Source organism: Colletotrichum scovillei, assembly GCF_011075155.1.
Source record: "Colletotrichum scovillei strain TJNH1 chromosome Unknown Contig00007, whole genome shotgun sequence".
In the NCBI taxonomy this organism is placed as follows: Eukaryota; Fungi; Ascomycota; class Sordariomycetes; order Glomerellales; family Glomerellaceae; genus Colletotrichum; species Colletotrichum scovillei.
In genome coordinates, this window is record NW_023336265.1 from 2,070,609 (window position 1) to 2,090,353 (window position 19,745).

The 19,745-nt window shown below is 52.7% G+C and overlaps 7 protein-coding genes across 7 annotated transcripts; 4 read left to right on the forward strand and 3 right to left on the reverse strand.

The window, feature by feature from the left end:
- Positions 1-238: 238 nt before the first annotated feature.
- On the forward strand, positions 239-4,089 carry HER10_EVM0003303 (cytochrome P450 monooxygenase; the record flags this gene model as incomplete). Its single annotated transcript, XM_035472985.1, has 5 exons — positions 239-1,026; positions 1,083-1,354; positions 2,064-2,659; positions 2,720-3,283; positions 3,337-4,089. 5 exons carry the CDS (start codon positions 239-241, stop codon positions 4,087-4,089), a joined length of 2,973 nt encoding a protein of 990 aa, XP_035331345.1.
- A 953-nt stretch (positions 4,090-5,042) lies between these two features.
- HER10_EVM0000049 (ergosterol biosynthesis ERG4/ERG24 family protein) lies at positions 5,043-6,559 on the forward strand (the record flags this gene model as incomplete). Its single annotated transcript, XM_035469846.1, has 3 exons — positions 5,043-5,661; positions 5,718-5,832; positions 5,884-6,559. The coding sequence occupies 3 exons, from the start codon at positions 5,043-5,045 to the stop codon at positions 6,557-6,559; spliced, it is 1,410 nt and encodes a 469-aa protein (XP_035331118.1).
- A 245-nt stretch (positions 6,560-6,804) lies between these two features.
- Positions 6,805-7,740, reverse strand: HER10_EVM0007376 (short-chain dehydrogenase/reductase; the record flags this gene model as incomplete). The annotated part of the gene is made up of 1 exon (XM_035476934.1): positions 6,805-7,740. One exon carries the CDS (start codon positions 7,738-7,740, stop codon positions 6,805-6,807), a length of 936 nt encoding a protein of 311 aa, XP_035331590.1.
- A 523-nt stretch (positions 7,741-8,263) lies between these two features.
- HER10_EVM0010143 (uncharacterized protein) lies at positions 8,264-8,833 on the reverse strand (the record flags this gene model as incomplete). The annotated part of the gene is made up of 3 exons (XM_035479612.1): positions 8,264-8,545; positions 8,596-8,727; positions 8,786-8,833. The coding sequence occupies 3 exons, from the start codon at positions 8,831-8,833 to the stop codon at positions 8,264-8,266; spliced, it is 462 nt and encodes a 153-aa protein (XP_035331767.1).
- A 620-nt stretch (positions 8,834-9,453) lies between these two features.
- On the forward strand, positions 9,454-10,038 carry HER10_EVM0004104 (biphenyl-2,3-diol 1,2-dioxygenase 2; the record flags this gene model as incomplete). Its single annotated transcript, XM_035473758.1, has 1 exon — positions 9,454-10,038. The coding sequence occupies one exon, from the start codon at positions 9,454-9,456 to the stop codon at positions 10,036-10,038; it is 585 nt and encodes a 194-aa protein (XP_035331393.1).
- Positions 10,039-10,571: 533 nt separating this feature from the next.
- On the forward strand, positions 10,572-13,144 carry HER10_EVM0011380 (DEAD/DEAH box helicase; the record flags this gene model as incomplete). The annotated part of the gene is made up of 5 exons (XM_035480813.1): positions 10,572-10,712; positions 10,820-11,122; positions 11,180-11,290; positions 11,333-12,880; positions 12,965-13,144. 5 exons carry the CDS (start codon positions 10,572-10,574, stop codon positions 13,142-13,144), a joined length of 2,283 nt encoding a protein of 760 aa, XP_035331849.1.
- A 350-nt stretch (positions 13,145-13,494) lies between these two features.
- Positions 13,495-17,727, reverse strand: HER10_EVM0010069 (spindle pole body-associated protein sad1; the record flags this gene model as incomplete). The annotated part of the gene is made up of 2 exons (XM_035479539.1): positions 16,710-17,727; positions 13,495-16,634 (listed from the first exon to the last, which is right to left on the reverse strand). Exons 1-2 carry the CDS (start codon positions 17,269-17,271, stop codon positions 13,495-13,497), a joined length of 3,702 nt encoding a protein of 1,233 aa, XP_035331762.1. The 5' UTR covers positions 17,272-17,727.
- Between the last annotated feature and the right edge of the window lie 2,018 nt (positions 17,728-19,745).

Below are 19,745 nucleotides of genomic sequence, written 5' to 3' on the forward strand. Positions count from 1 at the left end.
TCCTAGCTACCGAGAACAGGTACAAGTCTGCCACCGGAGTGCCGTGTAAGCTCCAAAGAAGCGGTCTTATGAGCACACAATGCTGCAAACTTCTATTTATTGCCCCCATGAGTCTCTTCTGAAAGGTATGCCCGATGTTACAAGAAGCATCTCTCATTGCCAGCCAGCACCATTTCCACGTCAGTGCTTTCGATCCTTGTCATACGCCAAGATATACGCACTCTTTCTTTTCGCAACAATGCTCATCAAATCTTACCCGGGTGGTGCGGCAGTCAATGGGTCGTTATTGATTACGTTCCTGATTACATTTTTGCTCATCACTTTCCACATTCCTGCGTCAAAGTCCTTCATCCGGCTGACCGGAGTCTTGGCTCTCGCGAGCTTGACTTACGCGCTCCAGCTCGCGTCTAGTGAGTGGATCGCCAATCCTCACTGGCGTTCCGCAATCGTTCCACTTTTATGGATTCAGTTCATGAGTGCCTCTGAGCTTGTCCTAGTCAGAAGGTGGGATGGCATCTGGGAACCGGACGCCCGCACCAAGAGCATAGCTGGGTTCGCCCCATCTTCCGCGTCTCCCGCGGCCCGAACGTACGAATCTGTGATGCTGCTTTGGAAGCTCAGACGAATCGGCACGAGGTGGCAGGTCAGAAATGTTCCTGGATCACAACAACGGTCTCCACACCCCCCAGAGAGCCGGGTCGCATTCATCTTGAAACGATCTCTCAAGATCCTGGTTGCCTACCAGGTGCTTAGCCTCATGACGCAGGCCCCGCCTCCGGACCCGAATTTTGTCGGTCGCGACAAACAAGCGCTGGCGTTTCAGGGTCTCGTCAGGCTGTCGCAAGCGGACATCATATTCCGCATTATTGGGACCCTGTCGTTCTGGGCCTGCACCGCTCTCATAAACCTACTGATGTTCGAAATTACTTGTCTCGGGTTCGTTGTCGTTTTTCTATGCAAGGTCGAGGACTGTCCTCCACTTTATGGGGATTTCTCGTCTGCCTCGACCATTAGGGGCTTCTGGGGGTAAGTCCAACGATACAAATTCGTTCCAGTCTATTTGCTGACAGTCTTCCACTCAGGACCTCATGGCATCAATGTCTGCGCAGTGGGCTCACAGGTCATGCCGATGTCATTGTACACCACATTTTCCCATTTCGGCAAAGACTGGTTTCTAGATACCTTCGTATCTTTATCTCTTTTTTCATTTCTGGTCTGATTCATCATGCTTCTGACATGGCAATGGGAATGACAGCAGAGAACGCTGGTGCTTTTACCTTCTTCTTGTTGCAGCCGATTGGAATCATCGCTGAAGATGCTATCCAGGCTATCTCGAAACAAGTGCCATTGTGTCGTTCGGCGTCCAGAGTTCGGGTCTTTGTCGGATACCTATGGGTTCTTGTGTTCCTTGCCTGGTCGACCCCAACGTGGTTCTATCCCCAGCAAAGGCTCGGATTGGATGCATCCGGACTTCTGCCATTCCATCCGAATTTGTTGAAGCAGTGGAATCTCCACTCCGATTTTCACTAGAATCAGTCTCTGAGTACCTTGTCATCGAAGAAACTCAATTGCCAGGCGGATAGAGTTTGGATATCTACTAGACTGGACGACTTCTTTTCATAGAACAGGGATAAACCCGGCCTTTCTCGAAGCGACTGTCACATGCGCTAGCACGAGATCTAACTTACATTTCCTACCTGTCTTGACCTTTCCCGTTATGTGTTTGATCTGTGGTAATACAAGCCAGCTTTGAACACCCATTGCTACGTGCCATGATAGCTCGTGACCAGTTCGGTCTCGGTCCGGTGTAGCGGAAGGACCATAAGAATCATCATGAACAGCACGGTCCTCCCGTATTTTCCAGCCTGGCCTGCATTTTGGACAGTGTTTACACGTACGGATTGTATTGTATATGTGATTCATTGCTAAGATTGCTATGTATTGTCGCTACTAGCCACAATTTGTGTCGTCTCGAAACCGACCATTGTAGGGACAGGGTCCGAGGATCAACAGGGATATGCTCAGCCTCCCTTAAGCAAGCTAAAATTCATCTCGTTTGCTAGAAATCACATTTGTTGCGATTCCCTTCGATGCAGTCTATCTGACCGTGGTCTATGATTTTCCGTGGAATCAATCCTACTCGTCAACTCCATCCCGCAAAGTTCTCAACATGATCAAACACCTCTATCGTGCGGCTTCTATCGCGCTGCAGTCGCCTATCCTGGCGTTCATACTTCTCACCTCTGCGCTTCTCTATTACATCTACTTGAAAGGCTTCCCAAGACCTCTCACTGGGATTCCATACAACGAGAGCGCTCTGAAAAGCTTCTTGGGTGACCTCCCTGCTTTCCAGCATGCAAGAACCCACGGGAAAGGCTTTACTGTGTGGATGCGCGACCTGGCTCAGAAACATAGGTCACCAATGGTTCAGGTCTTTCTGGGCCCATACACACCGCCATGTGTGGTTCTGTTTGACTATCGTGAAAGTTACGACATTGTAGCACGGCGAACAAAGGAGTTCGACCGTTGCCGAAGGGATGCAGAAACCATGTCCACAATCTTACCTGAGCATCATCTTTCGATGGTGTCAACTGACGCCAGGTTCAAAGGCAACAAGGACTTGGTGAAGGATTTGATGGCCCCAGGATTCTTAAGCGAGGTTAGTCTTTCTGTCGACTTCAGTCAAGAAAGCTTTTCTCAGCTAAATTTGGCTACTTAGGTTTCTGCGCCCGAGATTTATAGCAAAGCGCTATCTCTCATAGAGCTGTGGAGTGTGAAGAGCAAATGGGCCGCAGGCCGTCCGTTCGAAGCCCATCACGATCTTCAGAACGCTGCTTTGGACATCATCATGTCTGCTGCATTTGGCGAGACAAGCAATGGCGGTGTTCTCCGGCAGCACATACTCCAGGAAACAGGCCATAGGCCCTTTCTAGTGCCAACAGATCTGAAAGAGCCAGCATGCTTCAAGAGTCTTGGGCTTCCTACTGAGTACCAGGCTACTGTTGATATCACGCACTTTATGGGCAGGGTTGTCACGTCGCCCTTCCCGAAACAGTTTGCATGGCTGTTGAAAACTTTTACGAGTGTGAGCAATGTATTTGTGAAGAAGGACCACTTCATCAGGAGCCAGATTCAAAAGGCAGTAGCATCGCTGAGCGACAAATCGCTCCAAGGAGAGAAGGCAGCCAAATCAGCTTTAGACTTCATCGTCCTGCGAGAAGTGACAGCAGCCAAGAAGTCTGGACGCAAACCCTCATTCACTTCAAAGAGATTGGAAGACGAGGTAAACTTTTTGATGTCTCCTTAGACGAGAAAATTATGCTGACTTCACAACAGTTGCTTGGATACATCGTCGCGGGTCATGAAACGTCTGCGTCCATCTTATCTTGGGCTGTGAAGTTTCTCGCCGACAACCAGAAACAACAGCATACATTGCGCAGACACCTCCAGGCAGTTTATCCAGCTGCTGTCAAAGAGAAGAGACAGCCAAGTGTAACCGAACTCACAAAGGTTGCAGCTCCGTATCTCGATGCCTTCCTGGAAGAGATATTGCGACTCTCACGGACAGCTTCAATTCTAACACGCGAGGCTGTTACTGATACTATCGTGATGGGGAAGTTCGTGCCGAAAGGTACCACGATCTTCATCTTCACACAAGGGGCGAGCTACGTTCAGCCGTCTCTGGGCGTTGACGAACAAGTGAGAAGTAGGACTTCGCAAGAAGCCAAGCGAGTCCCAGACTGGCTTTCCGACGATGTAGGAAAGTTCTGTGCTGGGCGCTGGCTTGTACCAAAGACGGGAGCGAGCGGGTTCAGCGAAGAAAGCGTCGGAAAAGAAGACGGCTGGACTTTGTCTGATTTTGATTTTGATCCTCAAGCTGGGCCAATCTTGACATTTGGCGGTGGGCCAAGAGGATGCTTTGGCAGACGTCTCGCCTATCTTGAGTTGCGCATGGTTCTTGCGTTGCTTGTGTGGAATTTTGCTTTCAAGCCATGCGTCGACAATCTTAGCACCTATGAGCTCAGGGAGAGCATAACTGTAGAACCCAAGGATTGCTACGTCAACCTTCAGACTTTAGATAGCATGTAGATAAGAGTATCACAACTTCAAGGTTCAGTCGTCCACTTCGAATATAGTCACTGGTTTCTGACATTTCTATCCAACTACAATGTTGCCGAAACCCAACTCCGGCAAAAGTTATCGCACCAGCTCAATAGTACGCCCGTCCGGCCACTGCCAATCGTGGATTTTGTGGGCCACGGATGTTCACTTGAAGCCAAGGGTACATCAATTTGCATGAGAAGTCTAATTCCTATGCTATTATTATCATCATGTTCTGGACTGAGAGCGATCCCACATTGCTAAGGGAACTTTAGGCTGAGTCGGCCGAATTGCCGTCGCCGAGTCACATAGTCGCTTTCGGTTTCAATCCTGACCGGCGTGAGATAACGTTTTGTGAGTACCGCGCGCGCGGACCGCAAACCTTATTTCCTGCAAGATCTAGAACCCGCATGCCTTTGCCGATCTCCGCACGAATGAATCCGAGGCAGACTCAGAGGAAGAAACGGGGACATGACCAGTTCTCCGCGTGCCGTGTATAGGATGACCCGATTCATGTGCACCGAGGACTAGGGAGCGGCGCTATGCCAAACACCTGATCCCACTTTTGCACACTACCCTGGGCCCATGCTCCATCAGTCTTGATCAGCCTCCTGCTGAGCCTCCGAGCGCGCCAAGCTAGGTTATTAGCATCCACAATGTTCCAGTCTCAGAGCGAGGCGGGCTGTTGGCAAGATTCTCCGATCGAGACGGCCCAATTTGGTAGCATTCAATGCCGAGACGCCATGATAATTGATAATTACGTGACTCGGGGGCAAGTGTTGATAACATATATACATATCAACACGAAAGATTTCGAGACTTCTGCGAGCATTCAGCATCTGTACCATCACTAAGTTCAGGGAGTCGCTCCTTTCGCATTTCTAGACATCTGTTCGCGCTTTTTTTCTTTTTCGTTTCTTCCGACATTGCCGACAATCAAGATGGAGTCTCTAGATGTGCCCTTGGCGCCTGAGTCGACTTTCGTGAGGATGAGAAAAGGTTACTCCCGATCTCGGCTTCAGCTCGAGCCCTCACAACGGCCAACATGGGGTAGATCAAGTCGAGGATCCTGGATGCGCTCAGTCGGCTCACTGCTTCTTGTGATGTTTGCGCCGACCTTGGTCATCTCCACCACCGTGGCTATTTCTGCATTCCAAGGCTCTCTGTCCGACTTCTTGAAGGCTGCTTTGCAAGATGGATTGATTTCTGTCGTATGGTCAAATTGGCCATGCTTCAGTCTCAAGTCTACCGGCGTGTTTGCACTCTGGGTTCTCTTTCAAGGCATCCTGTTTCGATATTTGCCAGGCCAAATACACGACGGCCAGAGAAGTCCTGCCGGCCATCTATTGACTTATCGTACCAATGGGCTCAATGCCTGGTTCGTTACCCACGCATTTGCCGCTGCGCTTTGCTATTTCGGCATCTTGGATCCTGCCTTCATCCCGAAGAACTGGGGTGGCCTGGTCCTCACAATGAATGCTGCTGGTCTCTTGCTCTCTGTCTTGGCTTTCATCAAAGCGCACCTTAGGCCAACCCATGCGGATGATCGGAAGTTCAGTGGTAAGCCAGCGGTCATCATGTTTTTCCGTGGTCACATAATGACTGACATATGATAGGATCCATATTTTATGACTTTTACATGGGAATCGAGCATAACCCAAGACTTTGGGGCGACTTTGACCTGAAATTATTCACCAATGGTAGACCGGGCATAATTGCATGGACACTCATGTAGGTTTCACGAAGAATGGCCCAGCTTCACACAAGCTGACTCAAATCTAGCGATCTGTCCAACATCGCATATCAGTACGAGATCCATGGACGGATCGATCCCAACATTGTTCTTGTCACCATTCTGCACGCAGTGTACGTCCTTGACTTCTTCGTCAATGAGTCCTGGTACTTGCGCACCATTGACATTGCTCACGACCACTTCGGCTTCTACCTCGCTTGGGGGTCCTTTGTCTGGCTCCCTAGCATGTATACCATTCAAACCCAATTTCTTGGGCTCTACCCAACAAGAACCTCAACTTTCCACCAGGTCGCCATCTTCTCTGTCGGAGTTGCCGGGTACATCATCTTCCGGGCCGTCAACAGCCAAAAAGACAGGGTTCGTCGTTCCAACGGTGATTGCTACATTTGGGGGAATCCGGCAAAGGTCTTGGTAGCATCTTACAAGACTTCGGACGGCCAGAGTCATCAGAGCCTTCTTATTTGCAGTGGTTGGTGGGGCTGGTCGCGTCATGCCAACTACTTTGGAGACTTGCTCCTCAGTACCGCGATGTGCGCTTTAGTGGGATCTTCGAACTGCTTGGTATGGTTTTATGCGATGTTCATGACAATCTTGCTCATACACCGATGCATTCGGGATGAGGCAAGATGCTCGGCCAAGTACGGGCCGGTATGGGAGGACTACTGCAGGACTGTTCCGTGGCGAATCGTACCTGGAATTTGGTGAGAATAGCACTCCGTAGCTTTGAATACATGTACATAAAACACGCTATGCCCTTACGAGTTGGACAGAACCTATTTACTCCCAATACTTCTCTGACAGACTTTGTGGTATTATATTCGAGTGAGATTGCATTCCTGGAGCTACACTCAGTTGAAGTTCGGTCCTTCATGTTAGTGGTTATTTACCTTAAACTGTGAAGCTGAATCATCTCCACACCTTGATTCAACGCCTGGAATTCTAAGTACTCTTCAGTCCATCCCCTCCAGCTCTGTCTCCGTCCACTCCCATAGCTTTTGTCCCAACTTTTGGTTTGCCAAATTTCCCGTTTCTACGGCCGGTTTCCCGACAGGGAGATAATACATTCCGCTCTTGACATCTGGGTGAACTGACGCCCACAACTGATTTTGGACTCCATTATCCACGCTGCTTGAAGCCATTCTCATAAGGGGATACAATGCTCCAAGTATGTAGCTTGAGGATTTCCAAGACTGTGCCCAATTTGTATCCACAAAGCCTGGATCAACGACACAGACCTTGATCTTGGTTTGTCTCTTCGCCAACTCCCGGGCATACAAAATGACGGCGAGTTTGCTCTGACCGTATCTTGCCCAAGCGCCAACCTCACCAAAGTCTGTCTTGATAGCCTCGAAGATAATCCCCTCCGTCGGAGCCATCGAGGCTGCTTGAGAGCCCAAAAAGACGATTCGGACGTCTGCTTCTGGTGTTTCAGCAGTATCGAGAAGGGTTGGACTCAGAAGCTTCGCAAGCAGAACAGACCCAATGTAGTTGGTGCCGAACTGCACTTCGTAGCCGTCTTCAGTCAGTCCGGGTGGTGTTGCGACGATTCCGGCGTTCAGCATGAGAATGTCTAGTCGGCTTGATTTCAGGCGAAAAATGTGAGCTGCATTCTGAATCGATGCAACTGAAGTGAGCTCAAGATGGATGAACTCGATGGGTGCAGTCGGAACCTCGTCCTGAATTTCCTTGATGACCTTCTCTGCCGCGGCGGCGTTTCGTGCAGCAAGCCATATCTTCTCTGGACCATAACGCGCGTATTCCAGTACCGCCTGCCTCCCCAGGCCACTTGTTCCTCCAGTAACCAGAATGACTTTGCCCTTAATCGAAGGCAATAGCTCGGAGCGGTTGAAGGCAGGCTCCGCACTTGGCCATAGAAGGAAACTCATGATGACTGGAGATATCAAAGCTAGGGTGACGGAGTAAGAGCGATTGGCGAATGAGTAAGGCTGGTAATCAAACAGAGCGAATCAGCACGAGGTCAGATGCGTCTAAATATACTACATTCCACAAGGATCTAGACCGCAGCACTAATTTCTGGGTTCGCCTACCGCTGAATCGTACAGCTCCCTATCGGATCGGCTCGGGCTTCCTAATACGTTGCCACAAATAGGTTAAGTCATTGACAAGGATGATACATGAGGCGAACTCAAGGCCAAGTAACAGGACCAGCTGGGCGTTCTTAACTTTTGGCCGAGAGCAGTGTCATAGAACATACAGGCTTGGAGGTTGCATGGGCTCTCTGGCCGAGGATCCTTGCAGCCGCCTGCAGAAGCTCAATCCGAGGCGTAACCGAGCAGTTTATCTTACTCCAAAGATGACCTGTCGGAGTTTGACACTTGGAGCCTTTCAGTCGAAATCTCAGGGACAAAATTAAGATTTCTCGAAGACGGATACACGTACTATCTACGATTACTTCATCGCATTTCCAGCCTTGATCCATAGAGAGAAGATACTACACATTCCAACAACCCATACGAGACTTCTCAGTGGCGCCCATTTGCGATTGTCCTGTAATTTGACGTAGATGAGAGTGTATACCGCTCTGGAAGAAAGGTATATCATCGACAGTAGATCCAGCGTTGGCTTGCCAACCCCCGCCGAGTTTGCAGCTACAACACCGGCGGCGTACAGACCCAGCGTCTCATTCGCATTGTCGTGGGCAGCTTTTGCACGTCGAATTCTCTGGCGAAGCTGGAAGCATATTCGTCAGCTATGCGACGAAGAGTCGTAGCACTGCTTACCCTTTTATCGAGACGCTCGTCGTTTGATACAGCATCCAGGAGCCTACGAGGCTCAGTCACGTCATATTTGTCACCCGCGATTGTATTGGCGTAGACGTGTGGGATAAAAGCAAGTATGTAAGCCAAGGGAACCTATGACTAGAGTAAGTGACTTTTATCTTGCTAGCGGTTTCGGGAAAGAGATGCTCACCGAATAGTATGAGAGATTCGACTCAGCAAGCCCAACGAGAGACGTCATGTTGACAGCGTAAATGCGGAAATGGATTTCAAGGGCTGTCTCTGGTGTAGTTGACGAGAGGAGAATAAAGTACCCAGGTGGTGATGGAGTATCAAGCAATAAATTCACGATTCAATCGCACACTCATCATTCGGCGATTTAGTCCGTGTCAACCGCCGAGTCAATCCAAGGAATCCCACGGTCCACCAAGTCAGATGGAGCCGGACTTGGTCGCTGCGCCCGGAGCCGAGATTGGGGCCTGTGGATATCGTCTGGGGTTTGTAACTCTATCTGACATTGGACGTGCGTGAACAAGGCGATACCGAGACCGAGGAGAGGCCAAGATAAAATCAAATGAAGGACAGAAATAGGTACTCTCACGGGCGTTATTCGTCGCCAGACTTTGAAGGAATACGCGAGTTTGAGAGCACCAATCTCGCCGAAAACTTCTGACTGATATATCATACAGCTCATACATCGTTGCTCGACGCTAGACTATCGACATATCCAGCAGAGCATCAGCTTTGTCACTTTTTGCCTCTTCAACAACAGAGTTATTTTTTCCTTCTATTGGCCGAGCCTCACAACTGCAGTATCTTGTCTCTAGGTTCTTGACCATATTTTCAACTACCGATTAAGACATGACTTTGGATTTTGGCCAGAACAAAGGGCTCGTCAAGAGCCCGAAACGAGTGGGACATGTCGTCTTTAAGACCAATCAGTTTCGTGTAATGGTAGACTTCTACGTCAGTTTCTTGGGCTGCATCGTGGCCTTCGAAAACGAGGCTCTGTCCATTCTACGCTTCGATGACGAGGATGATCACCATCGCGTTGCGATTGTTGAGCTTCCCGGCTTGAAGACTGCCGAACCGCAAGCAACAGGCTTGGAACATGTCGCCTTCTGCTACTCGACGCTGGCTGATCTTCTGTCTACTTACCAGACGCACAAGGCCAATGGCATTACGCCTTATTGGTGTGTCAACCATGGCCCGACCACAAGTCTTTATTACAAAGACCCAGACGGCAACGGCGTTGAACTTCTTGTAGACAACTTTGACACAGTTCGAGAAGCAAACGATTTCATGGCATCTTCTCTGTTCGTGGAGAACCCCATTGGCACCGAGTTTGATCCGGACGATCTTGTCAGGAGATTGGAACAAGGAGAGAGCGAGAGTGCACTGAAGCGAAGGGTCGAGATAGGACCACGGAAAGCGTTTGGATGCTGAAGTAAACGAAAGCCGGAAGCATGCAGGCGGACGAGGGTCGCGGGATCACCTATAGATTCTATTAGACGTATGTCAATATTTCGACGCATGCAATGAACTCAATGTTTCCTGGATAACGAACCAGCTCTTCCATACTTTACCCGACATGATAATTGAGGCCGTTGAGTGCTTGCTTGCTGTAACTTACCTGCTCACTTCAATGTTGATTATCGTCTAGATAATAGGCAAGTATGAGATTCATGTTGAGATGGGAACGGTGACATGGTAGCATTAAAGGAGAAAGAAGGCATCTCGAGTAAACTGAGACGCCAGACGGTGCCAGGTGCCCAGGTATGCGCCGCCACTAACCCCACAAACGGCGTCCCCTGTCGCCGAATGCCGAACTTTTCACTCCACCGTAGCAACCCGCCGCCAAAAAATTTCCAGGCGCTTCCTCCAAAGGCCCCGTCTGAACATCTTTTTTTTTTTTTTTCCGCCTTTCTGAGATCCTCCGCGGTGTAGTGACAGAGCTTGACGCAAACGAAACAACGACAATGGCGACTCCCACAAAGCCTCCCGCAAAGGGATCGGGGAAGAAGCAGCAGCCCAAGGTCCTCAAGAGAGACTCGCGCCTCGAGAAGAGAAAGCAGCAGCAGCAAACAATCGAGCAGCTCGAAAAGTCCGTAGCCGACTTTGTAAGTATCTTTTTGCGCGAGCGCCCGCTACATCACCAAGCCCACGACGACATTGCGAATCTTTGGACAAAGACTGACCCAAGACCCTGTGTCTACACAATCAATAGGACCCCAAGAGCGAATACACCAGCTTCTCCGAACTCCCCCTCTGCGAAACGACCCGAAAGGGCCTCGAGAAATCCCACTTCGAGACCCTCACCGATATCCAGTCACGCGCCGTGCCCCTCGCCCTCAAGGGCAGCGACATCCTCGGCGCCGCCAAGACGGGCAGTGGCAAGACCCTCGCCTTCATTATCCCCGTTCTCGAGAAGCTCTACCGCGCGCAATGGACAGAGTTCGACGGCCTCGGCGCCCTCATCATCTCCCCGACCCGCGAACTAGCCGCCCAGATCTTTGAGGTCCTCCGCAAGGTAGGCCGTTACCACAACTTCTCCGCCGGTCTCGTCATTGGAGGCAAGAGCCTGAAGGAAGAGGCCGAGCGTCTGTCAAAGATGAACATCCTCGTCTGCACGCCCGGTCGCATGCTGCAGCACCTCGACCAGACGGCCGGTTTCGACGTCGATAACCTCCAGATCCTCGTGCTCGACGAGGCGGATCGCATCATGGACATGGGCTTCCAGCACGCCGTCGACGCCTTGGTAGACCACCTGCCCTCCACGAGACAGACCCTCCTCTTCAGCGCGACGCAGAGCAAGAAGATCTCCGACCTCGCGCGCCTGAGTCTCAAGGACCCCGAATACGTCTCCGTCCACGAGGAATCCACGCCCAAGAACCTTCAGCAGCACTACATCGTCACCCCCCTCCACGAGAAGCTCGACACCCTCTTCGGCTTCATCAAGGCCAACCTCAAGAGCAAAATCATCGTCTTCTTCTCCTCAGGCAAGCAAGTCCGCTTCGCCTACGAGGGCATGCGACACCTCCAGCCCGGTGTGCCCCTCCTCCACCTCCTCGGCAAGCAGAAACAGCTCCAGCGCATGGAAATCACAAAGCGCTTCGCCGACGCAAACGCCTCCGTCCTCTTCGCCACCGACGTCGTCGCCCGCGGCGTCGACTTCCCCGCCGTCGACTGGGTCGTCCAGGTTGACTGCCCCGAGGACGTCGACACCTACATCCACCGCGTGGGCCGTACCGCCCGCTACGAGCGCGACGGAAAAGCCGTCCTCTTCCTCGAGCCCAGCGAGGAGGCCGGCATGCTCAAGCGCCTCGAGCTCAAGAAGGTGCCCATCAACAAAATCACCGTCAAGGAGAGCAAGAAGAAGAGCATCAAGGACCAGCTCCAGAGCATGTGCTTCTCCAACCCAGACCTCAAGTACCTTGGCCAAAAGGCCTTCATCAGCTACGTCCGCTCCATCTACCTGCAAAAGGACAAGGAGGTCTTCAAGTTCAACAAACTCGACCTCGACGCCTACGCCGCGAGTCTCGGCCTCCCCGGTGCGCCGCAGATCAAGATGCGCAAGGGCGAGGACATCAAAAAGGTCAAGAATGCGCCCCGCAAGGGCAAGTCCTCCGACGAAGACGAGGAGGACTCGGACGACGCGGCGGCGGCGGCGGCGGGTCCCAAAAAGCCCAAGAAGCCCGAGGTCAGGACAAAGTACGACCGCATGTTCGAGCGCACGAACCAGGACGTCCTCTCGGGCCACTACACCAAGCTCGTAGCCAACGGCGACGAAGTCACCGGCGACACAACCGCAGCAGCACCCGCCGGCGCAGACGGAGCAGAAGAAGAAGAAGACTTCCTCTCCGTAAAACGCGTCCTCAACGACTCGGAACTCGACGCCGAATCCGCCCTCGCACCAGGCGCCAAACCAAAGGTGCTATCCTACGGCGGGCAAGACTTCATCGTCGACTCCAAGCGTCGCGAAAAGGCCCTCCAGTCCAAGAAGAAGATGCTCAAGTTCAAGGGCCGCGGCGAGAAGCTCGTCTTTGACGAGGACGGCAACGCGCACCAAATCTACGAGCTGCAAAACGAAGACGACTTCGAAAAGGAAGGCCCAGCGGAGGCGCTCCGGAAAAAGTTTGTCGAGGGCGAGGCGGCGCGCGTCAAGGAGGCCGACGTGGATGATAAGCTCGCCGCCAAGGGACGGCTCAAGGAGAAGAGACTTAAGAGGAAGCAGAGGGAGGCCGAGGAGCGCGGGGAGGTTGTGCCGAAGGGTGCTGAAGGACCGCAGGTCGCGGGCGGTGATGATGGGGACGAAGATCCGTTGGCGCTGTTGCGGTCGTTGCCGATTGCGGGTGAGGGCGGCGGCGGCGAGTACAGCGGCAGCGAGGACGAGAGGCCAAAGAAGAAGACTAAGAAGTGGTTCCAGGATGACTCGGACGAGGAGAGGGAGAAGAAGAAGAAGGCCAAGAAGGGTGGCAAGGTGCTCGAGATTGACCACGAGCCCGAGACGTTGGAGGACCTCGAGGCTTTGGCTTCGGGCTTGTTGAACTAAAAAAGATATATACCCCGTTGAGAGGATTGAATCAAAAGGAGCAAAAGTTAGCCTGTCACAATAGAAGCAGTTGGTCATGTACTAGATCATTTATCAGGAGAATGCTTTGAATACGTTATGCATTAAATACTCTCTTTGCCTAAGGACTGCATCAAAAAGAAGTCCACGGGGTATCGTCAACCCCCAACGCCAGGTACCTTTTCAATCCCTCGTTCCCTGAATACTTGGAAAACCTCATATCTTGCAAAGAGCCATCCCTAAGTCAGTGCGTCCCGAGACCCAATCAACGCCAGAGACGCAACGTCTGAAAAGTTCTTTCTATCCTTCCCCTCCTTTGTTCCGGTCTACCCTCAAGCCTCGTTCTCCACGCCATAGAGTCGCACTCTGTACAAGCATGTATGATCTGAGCCGTAGTTGCTGGTGACGTGAAGCGCGATTTGATCCGTGTAGGCCCCCAAGGCAAGTAGCTCCGAGCTGAGCTTATGTACGTGCGCTCCGTTGAGCGTGTCGCTGCTTTCGTAAGTGAATTGCCCAATCTTCACCCAGCCATCCGAGAGTTTGGTGCCTGGGAAGTGGGCTGCCGCAAAGTCGGCAACCCGATTGCGCGTGTGGAGGTCGGTGTAATATGCCAGAATATCAATGTCCTTTGGCCTGGCGTCGGGATTCAGCGTGGCCCCAGGTAAAATGTGCTCGACGACCAGATGCTGGGGGACAATCTCTCGACTGAGGATGTAGCCGATGCGGACGCCGCCTGCTTTTCCATCTCTGTCCACGACAACCATGCCACACCAGCAGTCCCCTTCGTCCTCCCAGCCGTACAGCGTTGCAGCGGGAGGCTGGATGTGGGGACTCCGTGATGTTAGTTTCTTATAACTCTCGGTGCCTAGCTTGGCCTTGATGGGAGGCACGTAATTCGGCGTCAGATGGTCGTGGGATACAATGACGCCGCTGCCATGAGCCAAGTAGTTGACCTGATGGCGGAGTTCTTTATCCCAGACAGCACCGATCTTGCCTTGCGCAAGCGCTTCCAGCCCAGCATTCGCGATCGCCTGGCGGATCATGCCATCAACCACCGTTATCATCTCGGTCCGTGTGACGCCCTTAGGCGGGCTCTTCTTCAAAATGCCCTCGACCGATTCATTGATATACTGCTCCAGCTTCTTTTGCAGTTCCTGCGCCTCAGCCTTGACCTCATTCCTGTGCGTTGCGAACTCGCCCTTGAGATGGCGAATGAACTCATCTCGTGTTACCACGACGTCCTTGGTGTCCTTGTTCTTGAACTGGTCCTTGACGAACCTCTCAATCTTGGACTCGAGATCCTTGCCAATCTTGTCCGGAATGGACGTGCTGAACTGGGGTTCGAGTATTTTGGCGATCTTCTTGTTATTGTTGACGAGCCACTTTTCCCAGGTCTTGTCGAACTTGGACTGTGAAATGGTCTCGACGTCCGCAGACGATAGTCCTGGCGCAGGCGGCTCAGCAGCTTTCTGATACACGGGATCCTTCTGAAGTCTGCTCTTGATCGCCAACCAGTTCTCATTGGAGATGAAGTGGTAGCCGCCATGACCCCGGCTCAGGGTCAAGATTTCTGCATCGCTTTTCATGAGGTCACGCAACGCGTGGTAGAATTCCTCTCCCACGACGGGCCGTCCCTTCTTGTCCAACTTCATGTGCACAACCTTGGGAACAATCTCCATCAAACGCGAAAGTGATCCCTCGTGGAGCTTGCTGGCCGTCGTCAACTTGGTGATCTCGTATTCGTGATTGCGTTGTTGGCGGACATATTCTCTAGCGTCATCATCGCCGAAGAGTGTCGCCGGTCGCGACATCCAGAGCGGGACGAATTGTCCGAGATTATGTGAGAAATCTGAAAGACCGTACCATTGGATACCGCCTAGTCCAATAGCCGGCGTGGAGTTCAGTCCTGTCAAGGCACCCCATGCCAAGAGTGACAGAAGCAAAACGCTGAGCGAAGCCTTGAGAAACCAAAAGTCCAGAGAGAAGACAAAGTTGAGCAAGTCCACGAACGCGTCAGCAATCTTGAACAAGATCCAACTTGCCCACGAGAACTCGCTGTAGGGAACCTGCCGCGAAGTCACAATTGAATCCATGTGGCCGTCTGTATCGGATCCAAAGCCGTCGTCCGTCTCGGGACTATCCGGCCGAGGGACATTTGTCCACTCATATACTGTATTGTAGACACGTGGCCATGCCTGCAAACGAGCATTACGCTCTTTTCGAAGAGCTTCCTGTTTCATCCGTTCCTGCCGATGCTCTTGTTGAATCTTTGCTCGCATTTCGGGAGTGAACATACCGGCCCCGCCTTGGCTAGGTGCTGGTCGACTGTTGATTTTGCCAGAGAGGCCACTTGAACTGAGAAGCCTCGTTGAGCCGGTTCCGGCAGCCGCGGACGGTGGAGCTTCTACTCTGATGGCTGGCGGATTCTTGGCTAAGGGACGAGACGGTACTGAATTACCATTGGGGGGTAGAGATTTGCCAAACAGAGGGCGAGGAGGTGCAGCATTTTCCTTGGCAGTCGGCGGTCCACTCCGAGCAGGAATGAAGTTCTCGGCCTGGATCGGCTTGCGAGGTGAAGGGTGACGGGTTGAGACTTGAGATTGATTGTTGAGAGATGGCTCTTCGCTAACACGACTTGACAGACGAGTTGAGCTCGACCTTGCGGCAGGAGAAGGTGACACCGAAGTTTTGTTGGCCGCAAGCTGACGCGAGCTGGCTACTGACTCTGGAGGGTCTTTCTTGGCAGGAGATTGGTTGGCAAGGTGAGCAGGTGAGACCTGGTAAGGTGATTTACTGCTGCGCGGCCGAAATCGATCTGACGGCGGTGTACTTGGTGGCTCCCGTTGAGGTGGACGGATAGAACTCTGGGAGGGCAGTAAAGGCACCTGGTCGGGAGGAGGTCTATCAGAAACCTTGGTGATCGGCGCTTGGATGGCACCTTGGTGAGGGACTGCCTGGTTTAGATTCCGCTGTGCCATTTGCGCGTTGTGCCGGGGATCGCGTGCCAAGCGCCTCAACGGACTGAGTAGATCTATGCCTCTCGTCTGTTCTTTGGGAGGAGAGGGCTCCTCGCTCTCCTCTATTGACCGCATGCGACCACCACGCTCTGAAGAGAGAGACTGCGACGGGGTTGAGCCAATATCAGCACCCCCGAAGAGTGAGCTTTCCTGGCCAAAGGTGCGGACTGAGTCTGGTGTCGGAGTCGGCTCCGGAGGGCCTTGGGTGAATTGAGAGCGAGACTGGGAATAGGGCTCTTCGGATATGGCTCGAGCGAAGACGGAGTTCCAGCTTGCGGCAGGAAGGGATCGTCTAGCAGGTGTCAGACCTTGAGCCGGGTCTTCTGAGCTGGCTCTCCTATTAATCGACTGTGAATATGTTGAGAATTGCCCTCTCGGCGGTGCAGCACCTGGCAAGAACTGCTGTGGAGGAACAAGACGGCCTTGCTGGAATGAAGGAGGTTCGATGGAGGGAGCTGAGACGATGTTTAGCAAGGGAAGCGAGGCGGCGGCAAGGCATGACCTGGTGTCGCGCACGTGGTCGCACTTACCAGTTTTGGCTGGTGATTGTCGTCGTGGTGAGCGCCGGGCGAGGGGAGGATCTGGTGTTGCATCCCGCAATGGATCAGGGGATTCTGACGACTCGCGATAAGGACCAAAGTCTTGGTCGAAGTCCGGGTCGGGGTCAGGGTCTGGATCAGGACTCGGTTGCACTCTGCGCGGCGGATTCGGCTTCGGCGCTGGTTTGGGAACTGGTGACTTTGTTTGCCTTGTTTGCTTTGTGCGTCGAGAAGGAGGCGGCTTTGGCTGTTTGCTGTTGCTGCCCTCACTGCTGCTTGTACTGGCATCATCGCCGTCATCGCTTTCATCGCCATCATCCGGGTCACCGGGATCATCAGAATCATCGCTGTTGTGTAGTGTGTCCTTGATAATGTCTTGCAAATTGCGTTGTTGGCCGCGGCGGGTGTTCCGTAGAATCGTGGAAGGTGCAGACCCGTAGGATGTGTCAAATCGCGATGCCAACGGAGGCAGCTCTCGACTAACGGCAGCACCACCGGCCAAAGTGGATGGCGCCTCACCGCTATTGTCACGGACCCTTCTTTTGGGAGGCATGTTGGCGCAGTGTGACGGAGGAGGGTCTGTGATGATGGTGAGTAGTGGGTTGAGATGACGGGTTGTGTATCAAATGAGATCACTCAACACCACGTAGCAGTGAGATGAGACTGAGAGGGTTGAACCGGTGGTGATGACAAGAGATACGATGTATGAGGAGGATGAGAGAGGGCTGAATGAAACAGGTACTGGAAGTTGTCGAAGTAGGTAGGAAGTGACGATGAGGTCAAACTCACAGACGGCAAGCGCGAGAAGAAAGAGCGTTGAAGGAAAGAAGCAATGGAAGGAGTAGAAAGGATTGCAAAGACGCAACTCACATTATTATTGTTTGGGTAGACATGCGCTGCAGTTTTCAACGAGTCTCTGAAAAGCAGTTTGTCGTAACTCGAGGTCTCTTTTGTCTCGTCAACAATGGCAGGTGCAATGAAGCATGAGATCTATGTTGAGCTACAAGGGAGGCGGCTCCCAAAGGAAAACCTAGAGAAGAATTGGCGCGAGGTTGGAGGTCGGATGCGAATGTGCCTTTGTGTAGGCTGCAAGGGAGGCGGTTGCAGGAGCTTCAATTGAAGTGAGAGAAGGATCCCAAAGTGAAGCTATTCCAGAGGGACAGGCCTGCCGGATCGGGAAGGGAGGGAGGCGGCTTGTCAACAAAGAGAGGAAGAGCGGTCCCTGATCGCAACGACCATCTTTTCCCAGGCACAAGTCGCGCCAAACCACGCGCGCGTCGGATCGTCGATGTGGAGGACTAGATAGATGGGCTTGACGAAGGAATGCGGCTGGGTGTGCGGGATGAGCGGGTCAATGAATTGTCGGTCGAGGAGAATGAGTTTTGCGACAGCAGTGATGCAAGGCGAGGGATATCCCGAGGGTTCGTTGAGTTCTTTGTGGCGTCTTGAAGCGTTCACTTGAGGAACTTCTCACACACACACACACTCACCGGACATGGGAATGTTTTCGCGACGGACAGCCGCCCACCGCCAACCGCCCAGCCAGCAACCGGGGGTCGGGCGCAGAGAAAGCTCAGACCCTTGCAGCGTGTCCGTTGCCCGCACACGCGCTGTCCTCCACTGTCAGGTCCCCGCAACGATGGTCGGCCAGCTACGCGCCGCCGGGTCTGGAGTCTTACATAAGCGAGAATCTTCGTGCCTTAGATAAGCAGTCGAGATTTGCGACCACGTGATGATGCCTCAGATTGCAGATAAGACTCTCACCCTGATAAGACAAGATAAGATAAACCGTCCACGATAAGGTATAGGTAGGAAGAGTACACTACTAAACCTGAGGCTGCAATACCTCACTACCTAATCCAGACCACGAAGTACGTCACCGATTGCTCCACGCCTCCACCTCGAATCGCTGGTTCATCCTGGAGAAATTCATCGACATGCGATGCCCAACACGTGCTTTTCCATCTCACCTTGCGCTCTGCCATTGAAGTATCGCGCAAAGCGCCGAGTATATGAAGGGCACTTTGACTCGATGCAAGACCAGCGCCAGGCAGCACGAGAAACATGCAATGACTAACCCTGAGCCATGGACCAGCCATGGTATCCGTCTCGTCTGCGCTAGAGCAATGTGCCTAGGCCCAGACCTGACTTTCATTCCGCTGCCGTCTACAAACACGGGAACCCGCCGGCCCCTCACCCTCGTTCTTTCGGGCGAACAACCGGACAAAATGGCAAAACTGCAGTGCCAGACTGGATCCCGCGAATGCGTATATGGAGAACTCGGGCAGGAAAGCACCTACTCGGCGAGGCTAGGCCGGTCAACCACCCAGCCGCTCCAACAAACAGCAAAGAGACATCCGGGAAGGGTTAAACAATACGGATACGGGGAATATGCGCCGGGGAGACACCCCACCAGACCATCCACACTTTGATCCGTCATCCGATCTCTCTCTCTCTTGACTCTCAGGTCTCGTCACTTTGTCGGTCTACGGATAACTGACCGTATTCACTCCGTTCGTCCTGGATGGCGAGATTCACAAGCCGGGCAGTGATACGGTGACAGCGAAGGAGCAGCAGTCAACATGATCAATCAGTAGGGACCTTGTCGGCCCGTCCACCGTCACGAAGATCAGTCTCCACGGCACCGCGATCCCCGGTCGTTGCAAGTTTCAGCGTGCCAACAATTGCGCCGTTTGAACATCGAGGATGAAATTAGTCGGCTCCGCAGCCAGCCACAGAGCCTGAGATTGGTGCCACCCCCGCCTGCAGGACCCCGCCATTGCCTCCAATTTGGCGCGCCAGATTGGCCGTTGCGAATGGAACATTGAGGTGGCCCCGAATCGCCCCAAATTCACTACTGCGAAAAGACGCAGTACCTACATTCTGGGACTGGCAGCACGAATTGCACTCAACCTAATGCTTGGTCTCGCTGGTGGGCATGGTGGGCGTACCGGGAAACGTGGGTGTGGGCGCGGGCGCGAACGGTGGCACTCATGGACGAGCCAATTTCTTTCCCACATCATCACT